A 26,252-nucleotide genomic window follows, 5' to 3' on the forward strand; every position below is an offset into this window, starting at 1 on the left:
TGCTCCTCAGAACAAGGCTTTATGCACATTATTTGAACCATAATTGATTCATTAACATTAAAAACAGCTGCTGTAGATTTAGATGGGTATTTATTCATGAACCTCTCATTTACAGAGAGTCAAACTTTTATAATAGTAATTTGTATGTTGACCTTTTTTTAACCATCTTGTACAGAAAACAGCTAAAAAACTTAAAATTGGAAACATGCCAGCATTTGGTGTGTTAATAAGTTATATTTGAACCAAAATCCACAGTGAAAAAACACAGTCTCTTTCTATGATATCAGCTATCTTTGCTTTGAAATATTACATCCAAAAGATGGCCTTATCAGGCACAAAAATTGGTACTCTGATACTGTTTTTAGGCAGTAAATGTTATATAAAGAGTAGCATTTTTACTCTTTTAACCACTGGAATGAGCATTATATTTTAAAACCTGATTGCATTTTATGTAACAAAATTTTTCACTGTTCTAAATCAATGAACTACTTTTCATTTAATCGTCCAAGAAGAAGTAATTTCCACTTTTCTTCTGTTCCACATCCTAGGGGGGAAAAACACAATTAATGAGCTTCCTTTACTTACAAGTACAGATAACCTCTCCACCCCCCACTCCGCAATATTTTGCAGATGGGGTAAGGACATGTATGACAAAATTAAAATTTCTTGTGGCTATTCCTACCTTGATTGAATTGACTTTGTTTATTCTTGGTCTATAATTGTTTGGATCTCTTCTAAAAGTAATTTCCAGCTGGGACAAAAACTTATTCATGCCAGCCAGAAGAGTTTGAGGGCTGTAAAGAAGATTGGCAACAATTATTACATTTTCAGACAATAAACAACTTTTGTAATTAAATGAAAGGCACCTACTGTTTGCCACTTACACTACACAGCACTATGTACAACAAAGCAAACATCATTGGACTCCATCAGTAAGGCATTTTGCTACAGTCCAGTAGAAATCTGTTGTGCTGGCAACTACTTAGGGGCAATGCATGCCTGAGATATGAACTAAAGGGAAAAAGGAGGAAAGGAGAAAAGGATACATGTGTACATAACATCAAGCCAGCCAGCCAGCCACATTTTGTTTAGGCTTGTAAATAAATTCTGTTCTGAACTGCTTTTACACAGCTTCCAAATGTACTTTTAAGCAGGAATGCCTTGATCTAAATACACATGTTCTGTCCTTAGCAGGTTTACTGGGCCCCATGCAGTGTAGATATACCAGGAGCTGTAGTGTGGTACAACTTCTCCAACCTAGTTAAAAGGGGAATTTGGAGATCTTTCCTTTTCCTAGGTTTAATATAGGAAGCAACGCTGTCTTTCACCCCCTACCCCACCTTCCTCAATTGCTGCTGCTGGAGGCAAAGTTAAAAAATGGTCCAAGATAAGTGAAAAGATGTGGAATCAGTTACAGGGCTGCTAGAGAGGCATGTGAAATGTAATAAAGTCCAGATATCTCTTACACAAAGACTGGAAAAAACCTTGAAAGGAGGAAGTGGGAAAGAATTGTCCATAACTACTGATTAGTATACAATACTGACATTAAAGGCCTTTCAATATCTAGCCAGCTTCTTCCACTTTGTGGAAATACCAAATCAGTGACCTTCCAATTTGTGTACAAACATGCCCAAACAATGTAACAGTTTAATTTGCAAACTACAAAGGCTACATCCATTTCCCAGCAACAAATTACTTAAATGTACTAAGCTTCCTTTGTTGGTGCTCAGCTCTCTACTTAAAAAGATACTCCTGCTTTAGAATCCATTGTCTACATTGCTAAGAAATATGCTCTCTGCTCTTCCATCGGGGCAAATGTATTTCTCTTCCTACAGTTAGGCTGTACCTCATACAGGCCAAGAAAATCTGCCAACTGAAATGCCGACTGAAACAAGTCTGGGAAAAGATGTCTTTAGCTCAGTTTATCCTAGCCAAATAAATTCACCTCCTTTCGGATGAGGCAAATAGCTGCTGATTTGGCTTACTGTGGACTCTCCCCCTGCTCTGTTTATGATGGAACTACAGAAAGCCACGGCTGCAGTCAAGCAAAACATGTGACTCTGATCTACACAACGACAGCCAAATCTTCACATCACCACTGCACGGTGTTCACTGTAATACCCATAATGGCATTCCTGAATTCCTTCGACAATACCCTCAGCCCCATACAGAAAGTGTTCACCTTATGAGATTTCACTCTTACTTTCAAAGGTAATGGATGGAATATTAAACATCCCTTTTCAAGAATACCTTTCTTCAGATGCAGAGATTCAAATCCACACACACACATCCTCTTGAGCTATGCCCCATCTCATACCTGACACTTACAGTTAATCTCCCTTCTGAGCAGCAAATCCCTGGACTGATCTCAATCTAAAATAATGTTCTTTCAACTGAGAGTTCAGCCAGTGTAACAGCACAAACATTGTGAAATTCTGCACTATTACAATTGTAATTAGAAGATGGATTGGACATGGTTTTGACTCCAACACTACATAATCTACTCTGACTGACCCTCCTCATCACACATATGCACACATATACATTATACACAAACCTTCTAATTCATTATAAATAGCTTTTATGCAACCTATATCAGATAGTCCCCCCCCGTTTTTTCTCCTTTTTGTTGACTTTTTTTGGTCTCTGACTGTATAGTAAATAATAAATAAAGTTAAGTCTGAGATACAAATACAAATTCTCAAGTAACTTTATAATGTTGTTGTTTATGGAGTGGTAAACATTTTCTAAAATTATCTGTTACAGAAAAACTGATGCCTTCAAATAACAATGCAAAAAATATAAAGCTTTGATATCAAATAAATAACTTTAACATATAAAATGCAAAAAAGTTATTTAGAATATTTATGGAGCTTTTCACATAAATTTTGCATTCAAATGTTTTGACAAGTTACTTTCATCAGTTCCTTCAAGATAGCTTAATCAGATTGTGTATAGCTATGCCACAATATGTCATATCCAAACTCTACAACTTTTAATTACAAATACATTTTTGGTTAAACATAAAAACCTGTACCAAAAAGTAAACTGGAAAACATCAGCACAGATCCTCCTATGGATACTTTTGAAATGACTCTGTTTATAGTGTTAAAGTCATATAGAAGCTCAACAGGGTATGCCACAAATTTTCCACCAGAATCAGGAACGCTACACAAGAGTTAAAACTGAATCCATATCTTATTATTTACAAAGCAGAGTAGTCTAATGATCTTAGAAACTGAAGTAGTTAAATAACATATGAGGCCCTAAGGACTGTTTTTGTTACCAGTGTATATTTCAAATGATTATTTTTGAGAAAATAAATTTTGGGTGTACTTTCTCAGATTTGAAAGAGTATGTTGATATAAAAATTCAATGTATCTGTTTTCAATACTATTGTTAAAAACCACAATGCAGGGTTTCCTTACCATGTAGATTAATAGTCTCAGAATAATTCACTGTTGAACCCAAATTTCTGAATACTTATTTCCCACTCAAATCTGGGTGTTTGGGATATGGGGATATATCAAGGAGGATCCTATGTTTGCATTCTCATTCCTAAAAATGTGTATGCTGTTATGATCTGTCTGCTGTATCTGTCTTTGAAGTTGTGTAAAAACTTGCATGACAGTAAGTAAAGGGATTAAAATATGTAACTGCTGAGTAAGAAAAACATTTGTAATTAAAAGTTATCAATGTGTGATTTTTGTATTGTAGATGTGTACATACTGCTGAAGAGATGATCAAATTACACTGATGGAACTATTCTCTGTATCACATGCGGACTTCTTGTTAAAACATTTCAACGTGTAATTTATGTATATAAGCATTTTACTGCATTCTATATGTTGAATGTGCATACCTGTTGGTAATGCTCAGCATTTTTGTGTTTCCACTACTTTATTGTATATTCTATTTGTATTTTGGTAGTGAAATAAATACAACACGATTTATTTTGGAAAGGATATACTATATAAAGAAGCCTAAAATGAATCCACCTATTGCTTAAAAAAATCCAGTCCTGAATCTATGTATAGAAACAATGAATGTGCTGAGATGAGTAAATTGACATTTGAAATTAGAGAGCAAGAAGACAAACAATTTTATATGATATGGGATTTGTTTTATCAATGGTTGGATGAAAAGATACAGTAATGTAATAGATTAGGAAATTATATAATAGAAACTTGATAAACTGATATAAATTACTATATATATATATATAATCAATGGACAAAAATGATACAAATCTTATAATGAAAGCTGGTGTTATAGATAGACTAGTCACAAATGATTAATAATTGATAACTGATAAATATATAAATATACGTTGGATAGATAACAAGAGAATCTATATAAATGGTGAGTGAAGACTATGAAAGGATGGCACAAATGATTGGTAACTGGCTGACACACGGTTTAAGATGGAAGATGGTTTTTATGTTTCTTATGTTCTTGTTTGTTTATGTATGTTTGTGTTTGTTGTAAAAAATAAAAAACTTTAAAAAAAAGAAACAAAATGTCTACAGACAAGAATGCAGAAATACAGTGGAACCTCGGGTTACGAACACTTCTGTTAACGAACTTTTCGGGTTACGACCAGCTCCAGCCGCAAAATTTTGCTTCGGTTTGCGAACTCCGCCTCAGGGTACGAACAGGATACGTGGCCATTTTCCCTCCCGTGACACGGTCCGCGGCCATTTTTCCGCCCCTGACACGTGGTCTGCGGCCATTTTTCCGCCTCTGACATGTGGTCCACGGCCATTTTTCCGCCTCTGACATGTGGTCCGCAGCCATTTTTCCGCCCGACACGTGGTCCGCGGCCATTTTCCGCCCCTGACACGTGGTTGTAGGGCGGGGGACTCTCCCTCCAAGCAATAGCCGCCTCCCTGTCCTCCACGCCAGAACAGATTAACGGTAATTACATTGAACCTTATGGGGAAATTTGCTTCGGGTTGCAACCAATTCAGGGTGCGACTAGAGTCACGGAACGAATTAAGTTCGTAAACCGAGGTTCCACTGTAGTTAATGCTATAACACAAGTAGATCTCAATTTTCTTTCTATGCTCCTTCTTACCTGTTTGCCACTGTGCACTTGGATGGTATTCCATCAAAGACAATGACACGATCTGCTAGGTAGGTAGCCATTATAAAGTCATGCTCTACCACAAAAGCAGTTTTTTTAGCATGAAGAATGAAACTGAAATAGAAAAGGTTTTATTAATTTCTTTGCAATCAGATTTTTCATAAATTTCAACCACCTTCAGATACCAGATGTTTCTCTCTACCTACTATAATACCAGCTTACCGTTTGATAACTCTAGCAGCCATCAGACGTTGCTCTGAGTCCAGATATGCAGAAGGTTCATCAATTAGGTAGACATCAGCGGGCTTTCCAAGACAAAGAGCAAGAGCAACTCGCTGCAACTCACCACCAGATAAAGTTTGCACCTAACACAGAATCAAGTTTTTAAAAGTTTAGCTGGCAAATTAGGGAAGTTCCACAGTAACTAACCATAGTAACACATGAATAGTACCTCTTGATCAATTATATTTTCAATCTGCAAAGGCTTCATTACATCAGTCACAAACTGTGGATGTGTATAAGCATCTCTGATCTTCTCATGAAGTAGCTGACGTACACTTCCCTATTCAAATAAAGTCATATGTGGCATTAGACACACTGAATTGATTATTATTCCTACTACTTCTGTTAGAGTGCACAGTCCACAACCATCTAACACCTAATTAGTAGCTCTCAGATTTGTAACCTGGGAACATATCACTGATTACTGGCAATGCAGGTCTTTCATTATTTTCAAAATTAAGGGTAGGAATGGGTCATCACACTTATTTCAGTCCTTAGAATCAATGTCCCCAAATTAGTTTTCACCCTGATTTCAGGCCATTTTTGATAGAAGTAGGAGGCAAACTACCCTATGCCTATTCTTCAACCCCATAAAACAGCCAAGTCAACTCAGAAATGTGGAATTCCAGCCATTTTGGGATATCAACAATTTTGAAATGAAGACAGGACCAGTTTAATTTCCAGAGGATTTCTGGTCCTATTCTTACACTGAAAGTCCTAAAAAATTTTTTTAAAAACCCAAACATAGAGGCTGAAATCATTCCCAAGACTTCCACCAAAGGTTGGAAGGCTGGATTGCAGAACTCAAGCTAATTATGTGTAAAATGTTCAGTTCCAAAGATTGAACACAGAACATTCCATTTTTCCTCCAGATCATGCCAATCGGGTCATTCCTGCAATGATCCAATCATTTTCTAGGAGTCAAAGTTCCAGAATACTAAATGATCCATGGCGTTTGGGATGTGGTCTAGCCCCCAATGGGAGTTTCCTGAAATGTTCCATCTATTAACAGAAACCTCTGCATATATCTATCCCAAAAGTCAAATCCCAACTACCTCTGATTAATGGCTAGCAAAATGAAAAATAAAGCAGCACTTACAGTAGATTTTGGACTGATCTTCTGTGGCTTATAGCTAACATTTAAAACAGGTACTTCACCTGAAAGAGACAGACTATATGTCATCTAAGTTATGGAAAATTATTTTTTAAAATTATGTTAAATCAGTAAATAAACATTACTTTTATCATCTGGAGTAAGTCTCCCTGCAAGCATCCGAATGAATGTTGTTTTGCCAGTTCCTAAAAAACAGAAAAATCTTATATAAAAAGCAGTAGTGCTGATAATGCCCATCTTAAAAACAAAGTATATTGTCTGTTGCTCCCTATCCAGACCCACAGAGTCTTCACAGACACCAGGATGCACAATCCCAAACTGATGGACGACCTCATCCATTTATTCATACAGATGTTAAAACAGGAGGGACCAAAGCATTGAGTCCTGAAGTATCTCATACATCAGAGGCCTCAAGCTCAGTATCTCCCCCATTATCAACGCTGACTGAACTTAACCATGGAGAAAGAACCACATAGTCCCCCCTCCGAATCCCCATAGGCAATCCAGAAGGAAACCATGGCCAATGATACTGAAAGCCACTGAATGATCAAAGAGAACCAGAACTATTGCACTACCCCCATCCCAGCTCCTTCAGAAGTCATCAACAAGCAGAACCAATGTTGTCTCACTACAAGAATGGGAGATTGGACAATTGGATTGTTGAATCCAGTGATGGCTTCCTGAAGAGGGGGCATACCACTGCCTTCTTCAAGGTAGGTGGAACCTCCACTTCCCTCACTGAAGCAGGTACTACAGCACAGACCCAGCCACGTCACCTCACAGGCAGTCTTCACCAGCCAGGAGGGTCATGGATCTAATAAACAGGTAGCTGGGTTAGCAGTCCCAAGGACTGTGTTCAATTCCTCAGGAGTTGCATGATCAAACTCATCTCAAGACTTTGCTTCCATCACCTTGACAGGATTTGTCCAGTCAGAGGCCAACTGAACGAATCTAGATGCCTAGAATATTCTAAATGCCTAGAATATTCTACACAAGGACTACCTTGCAGATGGTCTTATGGCTCATCCCTCCCCAGCAAGGAAAGAGTCACTTTAAAAAGGGCTACTGAAAATACTACACAACGCTGAATATCATTTAAATAAGATCAGAAGCAAGCAACATTCTCTCATGAAAACTCAGATACTGATTTCCTTTTAAGTGAACTCACCATTTTCTCCTAACATCACCATTATTTCAGAGTCAGTAAATTCTCCAGCTACAATAGACAGCTCAAACTCTCCCATCTTTTTTTTCATTCCAGGATATTTATACATACACATCTTTTTAACTTCTTCTTCATTAGCTGTCTCTGCCACTTTAAAAACTAGAGATGCATCTCGGAATCTTAAGTTTTCTGTTGGGACATAACCATCTAAGAAAATATTGATGCCTGTAAGAAGAGAAGCTTTAGTTAGTATTATTGTATACGTGATGAAATTGTCACAACACATTTAAAAAATGGCCCCTAAATTCTCAATGTCTTCATCAAATACTAGGGGTTTAGCTAAGAACCTATGCATGTTTAACATAGAGTGATTGATCCAGAGTCATACTAACAATCTTGCTGCTTTTTTAGAGTAATTTTATTAAAAAGTATAATTGCAACAATAAAAACTAATACAAACTAAAAAAAATTAAAAGAATAAAAAACGGAAGGTGCAGAAAAATAGAAAGAAAAATTAAAAAAGAAAAAATATATAAAGAAAAATATATAGACAGAAATGACTTCCCCCTTCATTACAAGTATAAACAATTTAAGTAACTTATCACCTTATCTTAAAATACAACAAATGATGTCTTCTTCCCATATCCCATCTCTTATCTATGAACAAATCCTTAAGCCTTGTCATTTCAGTCCTGATCAGCAAAAGTCCATTAAGGGTTACCAGAGATAGCAACGTATCTATTTTAACCTTGATCAAATAAACCAACTTCATAGTCCTTCCTTTTAACAATCTTGATCTTTAGTCCCTTCAAATAATGCCCTAGAACTTTATTTCTTTTCATTTTTTCTTTGCCCCTTCTCACAAAATTCTTCAAAGCTTTAACAAGTCTCTTTTGTAAATCCAATATAGGAAAATATCCAGGTCACTCTCTTGGTTTATTATTTGTATATCCCTTTTAATTATTAAGACATCAGTCAGCATCTTTTTTATGTCCAGTGTAGCACCTTTTTCCATGTCCTGTCATTTTTAAATCCACTTTCAGATCAGTCTCGATCTTGTCAAGTAAAACATGTTCCTCTTCTGTAACACCTTTTAAACACAATCTATCTATAGAGGCAGACACACTTAAAATTAACCTCTGGGTTCATTGTTCAGAAATATCCTTTAATGTGTCTGATGTTAAAATATTTTGCATTCTGCATTCTGTTAAAATGTTTCTTCATTCTGTATTTGTAAGTTGAATTTAAGTGTCCTTTTCCTTTAACTGTAATCTTCAGTTCCTTCTAGTTCCCTCCAGTGTCCAACCTTCAAAGTCCCATCCTATCATTTTTTTTTAAAGAATTCAAAACAAAAGGATTTTCCCATTGGAAGGATTCTTATAATTAATTCCAAAATCTTATTTCAAATTTATCTGGACCCTTGTCTGTTTGTAACTTTCCAAAATCAAAGTTCTAATCCCCCTTTTCAATCACCTTTTTGCTGTTTATTCCAGAAAAAAAAATTAAGTCCTTAAACTTGTATTTAAAACTTCTTTCACTAAGGATTGAAGGAAACTCATCCAGTGCTATAAAACACATTCAGCCAAAGGTTCCTAATAGCTTAAAAGCAGTTAACAAGCAATTTCCAAAAGTGATTAGAAAAGGAAGTATGCAAACCCAGTGTCCTTTTGAAGGCTCTGACTGTGGTTTGAGCAAGATGGCTATTCCCTCATCTCTCAGAGCTCTAAACCTGCCAGACTGTCTTGCGGTCTCCTCGTGGGGAGCAGCTATCTGGAGCACTAGTGGGTGATCTCAAGGCCTCTCCTTGTCCAGAGAGGAATTACAAAGAGCTGATCTACTTGCTGGCTCTTCATTCCACTGTGGTCGCTGGCTCCTTCAGTTCACCATTTCTTCCCCAGAAGTCACAATCCTATTGCTTTCAATTGAAAATGTGGCAATAAGACATGTCCAAATTATATGAATTACTGTTCCAATCTTGAGTTATATCACTGCCAGCAAGAGAACTGCAAATAAACTTTACTAAATATTCTCTGAGGTGTCCACTGGATATAAAGCATTTTTTTCTTTGTGTTAGCCTGATTCTAAAACAACAGAAAACAAATTTCGCATTACTAAAGCAACCTGCCACTGGTTTACCAGGACAGGATACTCAAGCTCATTACAGGTAGACCTTGACTTATAACCATTAATTTAATGACCGTTTAAAGTTACAACGGCACTGAAACAGTGACTTACAACCAATACTCACACTTATGACTGTTGCAGCGTCCCCACGGTCACATGATCACAGTTTGGGTGCTTGGCAACTGGCTTGTATTTACAATGGTTGCAGCATCCCGGGGTCAGGTGATTGCCATTTTCAACCTTCTCAGGGGGCTTCCGACAAGCAAAGTCAATGGGGGAAGCTGGATTTGCTTAACGGCCATGGTTATTTGCTTAATAACCGCAGCAAAAAAGGTTGTAAAATTGGCGTAATTCACTTAATGACCGCATCACGTAGCAATGGAAGTTCCGGTCCCAATTGTAGTCATAAGTCGAGGACTACCTTATTCCATAAGCTGCATAAGTAACTAATATCAATTTAATCAACTTTTTGCAAAAAAAGGGGTTACTGGCTTAGGAGTCACCATTACTTCCTCTATAATTTTCCAAACACAATAACATGTAGCCAAACAGATCAAATAATAAAAGCCTGAATTGAATAAACTTGCAAGAAGCATTCTATAGGCAAATCAGAATCATTTGTTGATTCTGCAAATGTTTTTAAATGTCTTCCTCAGAACTGAGTAGATCCAAAGTAATAATACCCTAAAAGACCCAGGTTACACACATATATAAAAGATCTGCTATTTTAGAAATGAGATGATCCTGCAATGTAAGGCTTTTATAGGTAAACAACAAACATTTGGATACATAAAGGTAGGGCAAAATCTATTGTAAGAACATATTACCCCACTTTTGGGATACTCTGAACACAGTGCAGCAAGCTCTTCATTTTGAAGTGCACATATTATATAACATTTCAATGAAACAATGAAGAAAGGAAAAACTGAACTATACAATTACAGCTACCATATCATATATAGCATAAAGGCAAGAAGCAATAATTGTGATTTATCTAACCACTTACATCAGCTTTCTCCAAACATGTGTTCCCAATTTAGCCAGTAGTAATCCAAAGCACCAGGCTGATAAGAGTTGTCCTCTATTACAGTATGTGTGAGAAGTATTTTACCTTTCATTTATAAGAACACACGTTCTAGGATACAGGCATACATTACTTACATATTTTACACATAGATATCAATGTATTTATTGCATCAGGGTTTTTGTAAAAATATCTAGGAAGTACAGTGGAAAGAAACACCCTGCACGACAATTACCTTCTCTTACACTGAATGGCATTGTGACAACACCATAAGCACTTGGCACACCATACAAGCAGCAGATAAAATCGGAGAGATAATCTAAGACACTCAGGTCATGCTCTACAACAATAATATATCTGGAACATAAAAAGATAAAGAACCAAAAGTTCAGAGATTTTAATTATGCTTTTCTTCATAAGTTTCAGTAAACATAAAAGCAAGGTGTTTTACTAGTACAAAATAAATATGTGAATATCATTTGCTATCCTACAAGGGTGTTGTCAGCATCATTTTACAAAACATCAGTTTAAGAATCCTTTACTTCCATATATTTATAAAAGGAGATGAAACAATGCACACTGAGATAAGAATTAAAGTTACAGATAATTTCAAAGAAACAAACACAAAGAAGAGCAGAAAAAGTTCAAGGAATTTTATTCTGAAAAGGATTTCTTAAAAAACCTACTTCATTTTAGGAGTTCATTTACAAATGTCTGTATAATATTTACCTGTCTGGATTTATTAGAGATCGGATAGTAACAGCAGCCTTCAGACGTTGCTTAACATCTAAGTAGCTGGAGGGCTCATCAAACATGAAGCTACTCAAAGAAAAGAAAAATCAGGCTTTCATCAGTGCTAAAACACATTTTTCCCCAAAACCTACATGATTAATTCCAATAAGTGGGTGCTGCTGCAAGGTGCGAGTGCATGTGGGCTAGGAAGAGGGTGCTGCTGCGAGGCACGAGTGTGGCTGAACAGAGAGTGCTACAGCCTGAGTGTGATCCTGGGATCTCTTACTCCATAGCAGAGCTCCTTGGGGAAAAAAAAGAAGCAGGAGCAACTTGCAACCTTCCTTGCGGGCTTCCCCATTGCCTTTGCTTGTGGGAAGCTGGCAGGGAAGGTTGCAAATGGTGATCAGGTGACCACAGGACGCTACAACCGTCATAAATGTGAGCTGGCTGCCAAACACCCAGATTACAATCACGTGACCATGGGGATGCTGGGACAGCCAGAGCTTTGAGGACCGGTCATAAATACCACTTGTTCAGCACCATTGTAACTTTGAACGGTTGCTGAATGAGTGGTTGTTAACCAAGCACTACCTGTATTCCAGCAACATGGAAGAAGCTGCCACAACTCTTATTTGAATTAGTATCATAATCACAGGACAGATGTATTCATTATAGCAATAATGAAAATATACTGACAAGAGTAACATTACCAAAATATCTGATTAAAAAATACATACATATCAGCTTTCTGAATGCAAACAACAGCACAAGCAAATCTCTGAAGTTCTCCTCCTGACAGATCTTCAACATTTCGTTCTCTCAGATGAGATAAATCTGTAAAAGTATTTTAAATAGCAAAATATATATCACATGTGCTAAAATATCAACATGACAATTCCATTCCCTTCAATGAAGGAACTGTAGAAATGATCCTTAGTTAGGTCCACAGCATCTTTTTTTTTAGCTTGTAAAAAGAACTAAATCCTAAACAGCAATTCTTGCTGGTGAAAGAGAGACTATTTTTCTTGATTTATTCTTCCTTTTGATTTTTTCCCTTCAAGATTCCACAATTCTGGAAAGTCTCCTTCAAATCTCAATTTTGGGGAGTATGAGATATTTTACAGTGGGGCAAAAAAGTATTTAGTCAGCCACCAATTGTGCAAGTTCTCCCACTTAAAAAGATGAGAGAGGCCTGTAATTTTCATCATAGGTATACCTCAACTATGAGAGACAAAATGAGAAAAAAAATCCAGAAAATCACATTGTCTGATTTTTAAAGAATTTATTTGCAAATCATGGTGGAAAATAAGTATTTGGTCACCTACAAACAAGCAAGATGTCTGGCTCTCACAGACCTGTAACTACTTCTTTAAGAGGTTCCTCTGTCCTCCACTCGTTACCTGTAGTAATGGCACCTGTTTGACCTTGTTATCAGTATAAAAGACACCTGTCCACAACATCAAACAGTCACACTCCAAACTCCACTATGGCCAAGACCAAAGAGCTGTCGAAGGACACCAGAAACAAAATTGTAGACCTGCACCAGGCTGGGAAGACTGAATCTGCAATAGGCAAGCAGCTTGGTGTGAAGAAATCAACTGTGGGAGCAATAATTAGAAAATGGAAGACATACAAGACCACTGATAATCTCCCTTGATCTGGGGTTCCATGCAAGATCTCACCCTGTGGGGTCAAAATGATCACAAGAACGGTGAGCAAAAATCCCAGAACCACACAGGGGGACCTAGTGAATGACCTGCAGAGAGCTTGGACCAAAGTAACAAAGGCTACCATCAGGAACACACTACGCCGCCAGGGACTCAAATCCTGCAGTGCCAGATGTGTCCCCCTGCTTAAGCCAGTACACGTCTGGGCCCGTCTGAAGTTTGCTAGAGAGCATTTGGATGATCCAGAAGAGGATTGGGAGAATGTCATATGGTCAGATGAAACCAAAGTAGAACGTTTTGGTCTAAACTCAACTCGTCGTGTTTGGAGGAGAGAGAATGCTGAGTTGCATCCAAAGAACACCATACCTACTGTGAAGCATGGGGGTGGAAACATCACGCTTTGGGGCTTTTTTCTGCAAAGGGACCAGGACGACTGATCCGTGTAAAGGAAAGAATGAATGGGGCCATGTATCGTGAGATTTTGAGTGAACACCTCCTTCCATCAGCAAGGGCATTGAAGATGAAACGTGGCTGGGTCTTTCAGCATGACAATGATCCCAAACACATCGCCCGGGCAACGAAGGAGTGGCTTCGTAAGAAGCATTTCAAGGTCCTGGAGTGCCCTAGCCAGTCTCCAGATCTCAACCCCATGGAAAACCTCTGGAGGGAGTTGAAAGTCCGTGTTGCCCAGCGACAGCCCCAAAACATCACTGCTCTAGAGGAGATCTGCATGGAAGAATGGGCCAAAATACCAGCAACAGTGTGTGAAAACCTTGTGAAGACTTACAGAAAACGTTTGACCTTTGTCATTGCCAACAAAGGATATATAACAAAGTATTGAGATGAACTTTTGATATTGACCAAATACTTATTTTCCACCATGATTTGCAAATAAATTCTTTAAAAATCAGACAATGTGATTTTCTGGATTTTTTTCCCCATTTTGTCTCTCATAGTTGAGGTATACCTATGATGAAAATTACAGGCCTCTCTCATCTTTTTAAGTGGGAGAACTTGCACAATTGGTGGCTGACTAAATACTTTTTTGCCCCACTGTAACTGGGGAGAGGTAATTAACAAAAATCATTCCCACTGTTCTTCTACTTGCAGTATTCTGTGAGAATTCAATAAATAGATACAATCCCTACATTGGCACAACCAGGATGTAAATGCAGAAGTCACTTTTTGGCTTTGGTGATCACAAACAAAGTAAATTACAAATTTTCATTAATTCTCATCCCTTGTAAAGTTGGATTCTGTTGCCTTTCAGAAATGTATACATCCCCAAATTAGGGATCAGTGTACATGTTCTCTCAACTATATTATCTCATATACATAATGGTTAGAATGTTTCTCAGCCATTTTTGTCCCCCCCCCCCATTCCTGGAGAACAGGTTCCAGAAAGGAGATATTCTCTATGTCTTCAGAGGTCTGCTACCAGAAGAAATTACCTGATAATCTGAAACAAACTATGTTTTGCAGTTAACCTGCTATTTCTCCTTTTCACTGAAGTTTAGAGAGATTATATAAAATTTGAAGTGCTTCCTGGGAACTGAAGAATGACTGGACAGGGGTTAGTAAACTAAAAACAGAATTATTTCTGTTTTGAATTACAAGAATTCACCTGGGTAGAGCTGTAAGGAGCAGTTGTAGTTCAAACTGAAGACTGGAATAAAGATTGGTTCTAACTAAACAAATGGCAGCTTTGACAAACAGTTGTTGTCCAACTTATGTGGCATTCAGTGACATAATTACACACAAACAGTTCATACTCAGACTGGATTACAGGTAGTCCTCGTTTAGCGACTGCCTCTTTTAGCGACATTTCACAGTTATGACAGTGATGAAGAAGTAACATTACAACCAATCCTCACATTTACAACCTTCACAGGAGGAAGGAGCTCTCTCTCAAAGGAGAGCTGAAGATAGATTGTAAGCACAGTTGCAGTTTCACTTACCAACCGCTTTGGTTAACAACTGAGTTGCCAATCCCAATTGTGGTCGCTAAATGAGGCTACCTGTATTTTGATGAAGTGTGTTGAAAATCATGCTGAAACTCTTCAGTTGGTAAAGAATGAAATGTTAGTCTGCTGAAAGCAATCAAGACTTCTGGACATCTAATGCTGATTTTGCAATACCCTTACTGTGTACAATTCAAAACTGTGGTATTAATACTTGAAAGCACTAAATAATTGGAAATGGGATACCTACAAGATTCTTTTATTCAAGTTGATGTGAAAAGCACAGGCAACATTTTTTGTCTGAAATTTACACTGAAAAGCAGAACCTTTCAGGGGCCATATATACAATACACAGAACAAGATTGCGTAATGTCTTTATTTAGAATTTCTGCTTTCAGTTTTGGACTCCATAAAATAATATTTTATAAAATATCTTTTGGTGTAGTTCATCATTTTAAATAATTTTATTTTGATTGGATTTGGTCATGTTTTAGTCTCACTGAAATCAACCTAACTTAGGAAACACAAATATTTAAATCTTCTTGTTTTCAGCTAAATCATGTTTAATTTTGTCTAATTCTCTCATTTCTTGACAGGATTTAACTGCAAATAAATGAAGGTAAATACAAATTTAAAAACACTCTACAATATTTCATTAGCAGCTAATGTACTTTATTTTAAACAGAAATAAAATGTTTTTTTAAAAAAAACATTAAATGTTTTAAATATAAAACTTTCCCCAAATAACTTGCTATGAAAATACCACCTACCAAGCTGTTGACATACAATAGTCTGTGTACCGGTTTCATCCTTCCTGTCCAATATTGAGCCCACTGTTCCCTGTCATAAGACAACAACCAAGTTGTTTTTTTAAATCACAAGAGAAACTATACAAAACGGAAGCCTGCAGTTAACATAATGTGGTTAAATCTTTCATGAAACTTTGAAAAACGTACTTATTCCCACAACTGATTTGTTAGCCCATTCTTCTCTAAGCCAAGCATTGAGTATCAGATACATAATGATCACTTTACTCACTTTGGCAGCTTTTGGAATCTGGTCCACATACTGGGGTTTAATGATGGCCTTGAGATCATCTTCCAGAATTTTTGTGAAGTAGTTCTGCAACTCAGACCCTCGAAAATAAGTCAGGATTTCTTGCCAATCAGGTGGGTCCTAAACAAAAGCATTAAATAAGCACTTATGGGAATAAAACCATGGTTCAGAAAACAGTACCTCAAATGGTATTTTGAGAATATACTTCAAGTTCTAATGGAATGGTAATGGGCTTCCAGATCTATTCTGCAGGTTCCATAAAACAGGAGTTGCAGCAACTGGCCACTCCCCACGCTATCTTTTAGATCACAGAAATGACCAGCTATTTTGTTTAAGGAAGTAACCTGAAGCAACCGATAAGAAGGAATTATCTACAAGACAGGTAAGTTAGCCCACCTTTCATATGTGTACCACAGGTAGCAAAGATCATCATTCCTACTGACAGTTAACTTCTTAAAGAAATGTATTCTGATATCAAGCTAGGTGGATAAGAACATTTAACCTACTGAATATTTAAAGATTCTTTCACAGAAAAATGGAGTTTCTACATTCTGTAGAGAGGTATAAATGCGAATAGTAATAAGGATTTACCACATTTTCCAAACATGGGATAACGTTAACTAAAGTGTTGGGAGTACAATTCTGAACATCCACTTAATCTTCATGAATGCAACACAGGCGTCTTGTCCAATGCAAACGAACTACAGGTAGTTCTCAACTTATGACCATTATGAATTATGACCATGAAGATATGATGGTGCTGAACAAATGGCGGTTACAACCGGTCCTCGGAGTTCCGGCCATCCCAGCACCCCCACAGTCATGTGATCACAATCTGGGCACTTGGCAACCGGCTCACACTTATGACAGTTGCAGTGCCCCACAATCACGTGATCACCATTTGCAACCTTCCCTGCCAACTCCCCCAGAAAGTCAATGGGGACGTGGGCACAGAAGGTCACAAGTCGCTGGGTGAGTCTCCCCCACCCACATACTTTCTTCCAGCCCCTCTGCGCTTGCACAACACCGGCCACTCGCACACCCTCCCTGAGCCTTGCTGCATCTTCCTCGCTCCCTCGTGCCCTTCCCCATTCAGCAGCAGCCACTTACCTACCTGCTGGCCTGCTTGCGAGTTGCTTGGGACTTGCAACATTAGGTGAAACATCACATGAATGCACCACTTAGCGATGGCAGTTCCAGTAGTTCTGGTTCAGGTCATTAGGCCAGGACCGCACCATCGTGAAGCAAGGCTCTCATGCTTTTCCTGCACTGCTGTGCTTGCCTCCAATTCAACTTCCCCCACCCATTTCCCATCTCTGCCCTTTTGGCTGCCCTGCACTCCACCCCCCACTGCTCCACTGCCTTTTGCTGTCTTCTTCCTCCTGCTGCTGACGAGCCGTGCCTGGCCAAGGCAGCTGGTGGCCCTTTGTAAAGCCCTCCCTTGGAAGAAGATGGCGAAGTTCAGCTGGGGATGGGGGGGGTGCCAGGGATAGGTGGTGGAGTACAGGGCAGCCAAAAGGGCAGCAATGGAGGGGGGGGAAGATAGGCAGATGGGGGAAGTTGAAGCACAAGCTACAGTCGTAAACATGGGTGGGCTGCCAAGTGCCGAAATTCTGATCACATGACTGTGGGGGCACTGCAATGGCCATAATTTTGAGGACTGACCATAACTACCATTCATTCAGCACTGTTGTAACTTTGAACAGCTGCTGAATGAATAGTTGTTAAGCAAGGACTACCTGAAAGCTACATAGTCAAGTTAAGAAATGAAAGATATAAAATGGTAGCAGAGAATTGCAAAACTGATTTGGAAAGAAGCGCAATAACATGAAAGAAAAAGAGATAAAAATAAATTGGAAATTTTTGTGGCACACTCATTAAAAAATGTGTGGTTTCCCAATTTTATAATTGTAAGATGTCAATACATTAAATGTTAGGATGAAATTACAATATAAACATCTAAATTCACAATGGTAAAACTAACATGATGAAAGCACGAAATCATAAATACAGTCAATATTTTAAAAATCAGCATATAAGGTCAATTTGATAAAATATTATAAAAAATGGAAAAACTAAGCCCAGCTCATATAAGCTGCATTAACAAAGATCAAAGACTTGGGAGAACAAATATAATTAAATGAGTCTTAATTAGAGGTGAGTCTTGCTAGCAAACTTTCAAGCTCTGCTAGCTTCCACCCACCCATTCAAAGAAGTATCATTGTCAGCCCTACAAGGTAGACCAGACCAAGAAACCAATGGCATGCAGGTCAATGCTACTTTTATTGTAAAGCTATAATAACAGAATCTCGCAAGTCTGGACGTGCTCCCTCCCTCCCTTCATCTTTGTGTGAACTAGGAAGGGGAATGTGAGATATTTTCTCACGTTAGATTCTTAGAATGAGCTCAAGCCTCACCTATCTGGTTGTTGCCTTGGTAGCGGCTCTTCCTCCTGTCCTTCAAGGCCATTCCCTATTCCCTCTACAATTCTTTAAAGCAACATTAGATCATTACCCTTGGTATATATTTGCTATACATACATCATATTTCCCAAGGTTTGGTTTCTGCTTTCCTGCTAAGATTTTCAAGGCAGTTGACTTTCCAATACCATTTGTTCCAACCAAACCCAGCACTTCTCCAGGACGAGGAATAGGCAACCTTCATAAAGTAATTAAAGTGCAGACAATATTATAAAAAAACAAGATATCATATGTTTATTTTCCACTTCCCAACACATCACTTTATTCATTACCATGAGAACTAAATGAGTATTTACAGTGAAAAGTTACCAATAGGTTAATCTCAAATAATGATTCATGCTAGTCTAGAGGAAATGGAGAATTATCAAGTTTTAACAAAACTTCATTTGCTGTGCATATGGGTGGCCTTGAAAATATTGTTTAATAAGCAATACAATCTAAATCTGAATATACTGGGTTGTGACTAAGTGTGGTCTGAACCTATTTGTCAAAAGAGAGACTTCATTTATCCTGCAACAAAGCAAACAATTTCCTGTTTGCAGAAGGCTGAATGGTTTGCCTGTGATAGCCTATCAGAAAGCCACAAAGTAGTTACAATTCTGCTGATAATTTGAAAACTTGTAACTTATAGAATAATCAGGATTACTTCTTCTCATGTTATTTTTTTCAGACACAGAGGGAGTAATTCTTTCATACAAAGAACATGTACATATAGTCTCCAAAGATTACAGCCATTCTTACGATTGTGGCACTACTACATGGAATCATCAAGATCCAAATAATTCAATCCAGGTAGATATCTAATAAGTGTTGATAAATTATCCCAAAATTGTACCTATGTTGCAAAGCAATTTCTCCATATTTCTTTATAGAATACCCAAATAAAATACATATCTACATTACTTCACATTCACAATTAATTTTTTAGGAACTGTAGTAGAGAGATACCTGTGAAGTTTGAAGGCATTGGCACAATATCTGTGAGTTGTTTCTTTCTCCAGGTTGCTAGGCAAGTTAACAATTGACAAGGCTCCAAAAGGACATTTCTGTAAAATAAAATGAGTTTATAGATTTAAAAGATTACAATCATATTAATGGAGCAAGACATTTCTACTTGCACTTCTCTTTTTAAACAATTAATAGTGAAGATAATATAATCCTATATTTTATAATAGATTTATTGTATTTAAGACTGTAGTACAGGGGTTCTCAAAGTATGGCCCACGGGCCAGATATAGCCCGCCAGGATCATTTATCCGGCCCGCCTGCCTGATTGGCCGCCACTGCTATCGGTCACAAGCAGAAGTGTCGGGGCTGTGTCAGGAGCTGCAGGTGATGCACGAGGAGGGAGATCGCAGAGCCAGACTATTCTACATGACAGGTATGCTGGGTCTGACAGCTCTCCTCCTCTCCTCATACTCTGCGGGAGGGATCCTCTGTGTACATAGGAATTCGTTCATGTTTTTTTCAAACTATAGTCCGGCCCCCCAACATTCTGAGGGACCGTGAACTGGCCCCCTGTTTAAAAAGTTTGAGGACCCCTGCTGTAGTAGTTCACAAGGGGAAAATAAATCTAATTTGTCTTAAAATTGCTTGCAAAGTTGATTAGAAAGCTTATAACATTTATTTTTTTTATTTTTCAAAGCAGAGTTCCCAAAAGTATATAGAATTTAATGTATTAAATAATTAACTGTCATAATGATTTGGTCGTTACAGCAACCATTGTTGGGAAGGGCAAAGCAGCAAGAATTAAATGCTCAAGTTCTCAAAACAAAACAAAAAACTTGTAAGACTAAATTACAATTCATCTGTTTAAAAAAGCAGGATTCTGTATTAAAGAGCAACCCCACTTTTCACCACAAACTGATTCACACACAGTGCTAAGCCATAATGTAGAATCTTTAATGGAGTTTGGCTTAGCATATTGTTCACCCTGAAGCACTATGGTTTTGTAAATCAAGTTTTACGGCTCAGTGCAACGTATTAATCAAGCCAACTGTAGATGATTCAATAAATCACTACTGTTTGGCAAGATTTGTGAACATGTGCTGCATTTACATGTAACAAGTAAATTGTTGTAAATTTACAAGAAGTTTAAAGTGGACGTCCAAGCATGGAGTGGGAAAAGGACAGCCACTTTGTTTTCAGAATGAATATCTTGTGTGCCCATATGAGGGGTAAAAAAACAAAAGTAAAGCAGCAGAATTGCTCTTAATTTAACTTCATTTCCCTAAAAAGCTAATGGCTGCATATTAAAAGTACCCAGCCATTAGTCCTAAGCCACAGCCCATACTGCTTTATCGAAAGCAAACCAATCAATTTTACTAACTGTTAAATCACCTATTACCTATCCACAAAGGTAGGTATTCAGAGCATTGTGTAACATCAGACTGTGCCTAACATTCATACAGAATGCAAGCTTTTGGCCATTCTTTTGAATGTCTGGAAGGAGGAGCAAAGCAGCAGCACATAAACTGAGAAATCTCATTCAGCAACAGAGGAAAAGATTAAAAGAAAAGCACCCATATTTGAGCAGTCCTATATTGATACATATATGTTGAAGTATATTTCAATTATTAATGAACAGATGATCCATACCTTAATACAAATACCGCAACCAATACATAATGTTTCAGATATCCATGCTATTTTGCATTGCGACGTTACTTCTATGCACAATTTTCCTGATTTAAAAAATCAAAAAGGAACAAGAATTATTCAGAGCAGCATTAGCTCTGATGAGCAAGAATACAAATTTGTAAATGAAGCCTCAATCCCGAATTTATGTATCTTAAACACATATTTCTTAATTTGTTTAAAATAAAAAATCAGTGAAGATTTTAGAATACAGACTGGATATTTACAAATATGACTCTACAGTTGAGAAATATGATTTTTAAATGATTTTTTTCTGTTTTGATTTTATATTTTTAAAACTAGTCTTATATAAGTGACCTTGTGTTTCTTACCCATTCGAACCACAGGGCAACTCTTCTTGCATTCCTGGCGGCATTTCTTTGGCTTACATTTGTCATGGTTCACAATAGCAATTCTTGTTAGTTTATCAGCCATAGTATGGATTTAAAGATTATGCACATACACAAGCTAAGGATTCCAAAATAATGGTTCTAGAACAAAAGAACAAACAGAAATAATAAATATCCGGGAAGCACTAGGCTGAAGAAAAGTAGGTATCAATGAGATAGTAAATTCAAAGAACAAACATGCTCAGTACAGGGGGCGGCGTATGTGTCTCATCTCACTTTTGCACTGATCTCTGAGGTCAAAGCCTAGATCAGTCTTAACCTTTCTTCCATGTCAGTGCCTCCTGAGGTATATTATTCAAAACCAAATTCTGCAGAATACAAATCTGACTCCTTATCAGCAATACAAACTGGACTATGATACAAGATTTTTTAAAAACTCAGCTCTTAAATTGCAATTTTCAATAGCTCATGTCCATTTAAACTGAGAAACTGATTGCCCAGTTAAAAAAGCACTTTTCACCCACATTTTCCCTCTCATATACTCCTATCTCCAAATGTGACAGTATCTGAATGAGATGTGTAGTCATATTAGTTTCTATACGGAAAGTGAACAAAATACACACAGTAAAAAGAAAAAAGTCATCATTTCAAGGCCCAAGTCCAAGTATAGGATTTACTTGATTAAAATAAAAAGCCTTTTGTGTACTACATAAAACACAAAACTTTATTTACCTATGCTGAATTTATTTGCCACTTTTCTGTCAAAATATGGTGCTCAAAGCAGCACTTAATGTATCTAATATAAAAGCCTTAATCAAAAGCAAAATAGCCTATTTAATCAAGTATACTGAACTGCAGACTGTATACATACTTCTAATAGCCTAGTTGAAGTTTACATTTTTTTCATCCAATAGACTATATAGAACTTTCATATACTGCAATAATTTTACTGATAATTTTACTGATATTGTTTTTTACTGACTTTCTGTAGATAATTAGTGGACTGTAACACTAAGTAGCATTGACATTAAACCAAGTACAGTACTGAGCAGTGCTTTGCATTTGAAAGGAAAACAGAGCTTCAGAGCACTCAGGGCACTCATACTTGCTTAAAGGTACATAAATTTTTTTGGGTTCATGTGGCCACTATTTACAGCTGCAGCACAATCCCAAGATGTGTTTGATTTAACTAGTTCCTGACAGGTGCTACCTAGTTACATAATACACCCTAACTCCAAAGGACCTTTTCTCTTCAAATTCAAAGTGTTGCTCAACTTTAATTGACATTATCTCCAGTATCCTGCAGACAGCCAAAATTTTATCTGTTCATTCTCTCCATCCATAATTATTAAACTACTGAAAATGTAGGAAGCATTTGCATACAACAGGCTACATCCACATGTTCTAGATGATCAGCATAACACAAGACTCAAAAAGCAGCTTTGTAATGATGACTCAATTAATAAATAAACATTTCTGGTCAACCAAAGAAAAGTTATTTAAATATCCAGGGCTTATACTACCACCAATTATCTCTGCTACCCAATTATCATTGACAACTATGCTGCCTGTCTTACCATGTTTCTAAAATGAATGCTGAAAAATTATATGCTGTACAAAATAAGAGTTTAACACTTTTGCCATGATCAACTGCAAGACCTCTGGGCAGTAACAGAATTAGGCAGGAAAAACATTTTTTTGTATCTTATTAAATCTTATTTAGATATATTTTTAGAATTTGAATAAAAATAAGATATTGGGACATGTATTATTAAGAATAATTTCTCTTTAGAAACAGAACTGCTAACAAAAAATTGGAGGTAAAAGCTTCTGCTAAATGTAAAGATGTAACCCAGAACACATTGTGTTTGCATCCGTACTGAGATTTGTACTTCTGTATGAATTTATTTCCTAGAACTTTCCTACAGCTGTGTTTACAAAATCTGAGAAGTAATAAAACACTAAATAATTAGAATTACAAGTGCCTTAGAAATGTTTATTCTGATTATTAAATACACTTATAATTTTGTTCAAAGACAATGAAAAGTTGCAAAAATTATTTTAGATGCCTTAAGGTTTTTTTTGTGTTTTGTTTTGCCACAACAGAGTAAAAATCACCCATCTTAAACCACACTTGGGTTTTTCATATCATTAAAACCATATTCATGATTTTTTTATTTCATTGATATAACACTGTTTGAGTTCCAGCACAGGAGACATTCAAAGGCTTAAACAAATATAATACCTAAAAGCAGAGCTAAAAATAGCTATCTTAATGGTCAAATAAAAAGGATTTTATTGGAATCAGAAATGACAACAGGTAAGTGAAAAGTGACATTCTCTAATTAGGGTGCCACTGCTTGGAAAAAAACCCTTCTGACTGAACGTATTCTGAATAAAGCGGGCTCTTGAAAAAGAGTTCAGTCGAAAATAAATGCTTTCTATACTGTATAAGTCTTGAAAGACCTAAATTTACCAGCGAAAAGGAAGAATTAAGGGGCCCACTAGGCTGTAACACTGCGGTGTCACAGTTAAAAGTGCCGGATTGGAATCGGGAAGAATGAAATTCAAGTCCACTCAACTATTAAGCTTATTGAGTGACTTTGCGGCCGTCATTTTTTCCTTGTTCAACTGTTGTGAGGATAAAGGGGGGTAGAGGGAATCCAAGCATATGGTCTTGAGCAACTCAGAAGAAAGGCGAAATATAAATGTAAGGACTAAGAAATAAACCTCCCCTGGAAATGAAGAAGGGATGTCAATAGAGCCGCGGCAGTACAAATTCGGGTTTGTTCTACCTTCTCGCACGCGAGGTTCGTTCTCTCTCACCGCGACAGGAAAAAGCCTCAAGGCAGCTAGATAGCCGCGGCCCAGCCAGCCTTATCTACAGTGACCAAGCCAACCCCACCTGATTAGAGAAGGAGCAGACGCGGGTCCGTACCACTGTCCGCTAATTCCACTTACCAGGAAAGTTAAGAGGCGGGAAGAGAAACCTTCCGTCTGAGACAGGAAAAACAAGAAAGGGGCTACGAATGAAAAACTCTCAAGGCCCCGTGGCTCACAGGTGGACATGGAGACAATGTGCTCCGACTGCCACCCGGCCAAAATGGCCGCCACCCTTAAAGGAGGAGCCGGCGCCTCTCACTATAGAGATGAAGTCTATGATGAGATATGCACAGCGCCATAGACAAGCCAGAACGCCGGAAGTGCAAGTCAGAGGTGGGCCTCGGCGTGACATCATCACTTAGCGACGGGCTGTCTAAAACCTCAATGGTGGGGGGAGGAAAAGGAGGTGGACGGTCAATTAACCGAGAGCTGGGGAGAGTGGAGGGCGTGGCCAAAAAGTAGGTAACGCTGTTACCGTAGCTGGACGTGTAAGTAGGTCTCTCGTCGCGTGCTGCTGTTGAACGTTAGCGAACGTTCCATAACATTCTTCTTGCAGTTACCAGGCGTTAATCCCTTTCACACCAGATATTATTACTGGTTAAGATTTCAGGGGATCTCTTAAAACAAAGAAAAATGGAAATGGCCCTGGGCATTGGATTTTTTTTAAAGGCAGTATTAAAGACGTTAGGACGAAGAAAAAAGCGTAGAGTTCCAGTTGGAGAAGTGTGTGGTAGAGCGTATGCTATTCCGCCCTTAAGCAGACCGTCCTTGGTGCTCTGACTGAAGTGAGAGAAGCAGCATTAGAAGAAGAAGGGTAGGGTAGAAGCGTTAGTTGTAGCTTTGCTATGTGTGCATTGTCCTCTCCCTCTGATATGTGAATATCATAGTCGTGTTCATATGGTATTGTGCGCATGGGTGAAGAGGGACCAACAGTAATAAGGTGTTATATACAACGTGGGTCTCTACAAATTATGCAGAGGTAATGTAGAAAATTTGAATCTGCTCACACTAGTAAGAAAGCAGAATAAGATAAAGAACGTTGTATCTGAATTTGTATGAAAACAGGCATTTTTTCACTGTTTCCATCCCATGCTCTGCAATAGCTCCTGTCATAAACAGGTCATGTTTTAATTTCAGGTATAAGTGTAACCTGTTTATGTCATGGGGTCAGATCATTATCAGTGATCAAATTCTGCCTTACCAGGATGGAACTCAGCAGGAAAATAGTTTGAACAATGGTTATGCTTCAAGGTAGTAGTTTTATGGGGATTATTATGCCTTTTGTCATATAGTGATACTCAAATCTGCTTCAAACAGGGAAGCCAGATTTTGTTTAAGTTAAAATCTCATTTGATTAGGGGAAATGATTTAGATATTAGATATCCCAAAGTATCTTCTACCAAATTATGGAAGTATTCCAAACGATTGCAATGAGATCAGTGAAATGATTAGGCTGATCATTAAAGCACAGATGATAAAAAAGTCACTGCAAACATGGCAAAATACAAGTAAGAATTCATATTTGGCCTTATTCTTTGACAGTAAGATAGCAAATAATAGTAATAGTAATAATTTTTTCCCATCATTGCATTTGCATGAGGCTGCTCAGTGGAGCTATTTGAAATAGTAACAGCATAAGTCCACTGAAACTGATATTAAGTATTGAAGCCTTTGTGCCCAATTTGTACCAC

At 37.6% G+C, this 26,252-nt stretch overlaps 2 protein-coding genes across 4 annotated transcripts in view; one reads left to right on the forward strand and one right to left on the reverse strand.

Moving 5' to 3' along the window:
- Positions 1-73: 73 nt before the first annotated feature.
- On the reverse strand, positions 74-24,791 carry ABCE1 (ATP binding cassette subfamily E member 1). Its single transcript, XM_007428628.4, has 18 exons — positions 24,640-24,791; positions 21,661-21,819; positions 21,290-21,375; positions 19,640-19,737; positions 18,752-18,869; positions 16,194-16,331; positions 15,926-15,995; positions 12,265-12,361; positions 11,525-11,614; positions 11,031-11,152; positions 7,651-7,872; positions 6,608-6,667; positions 6,468-6,526; positions 5,538-5,648; positions 5,309-5,451; positions 5,078-5,200; positions 683-794; positions 74-544 (listed from the first exon to the last, which is right to left on the reverse strand). Exons 2-18 carry the CDS (start codon positions 21,761-21,763, stop codon positions 497-499), a joined length of 1,800 nt encoding a protein of 599 aa, XP_007428690.1. The 5' UTR covers positions 21,764-21,819; positions 24,640-24,791; the 3' UTR covers positions 74-496.
- A 107-nt stretch (positions 24,792-24,898) lies between these two features.
- ANAPC10 (anaphase promoting complex subunit 10) overlaps positions 24,899-26,252 on the forward strand; it is a 46,089-nt gene continuing 44,735 nt past the window's right edge. Inside the window, exon 1 of one of the 3 annotated variants that reach the window (XM_088132807.1) lies at positions 24,899-25,019. The gene's annotated coding sequence lies outside the window, so the exon portion shown is untranslated. Of the gene's footprint in view, positions 25,050-26,252 lie in introns of all 3 variants that reach the window. The other 2 variants (XM_007428629.3, XM_007428630.3) reach the window with 2 other exon arrangements.

The sequence above is a fragment of the Python bivittatus genome, unplaced genomic scaffold (genome assembly GCF_059951505.1).
Source record: "Python bivittatus isolate LINGU-HERP-01145 unplaced genomic scaffold, Pbiv_v1 ctg000070_np1212, whole genome shotgun sequence".
In the NCBI taxonomy this organism is placed as follows: domain Eukaryota; kingdom Metazoa; phylum Chordata; class Lepidosauria; order Squamata; family Pythonidae; genus Python; species Python bivittatus.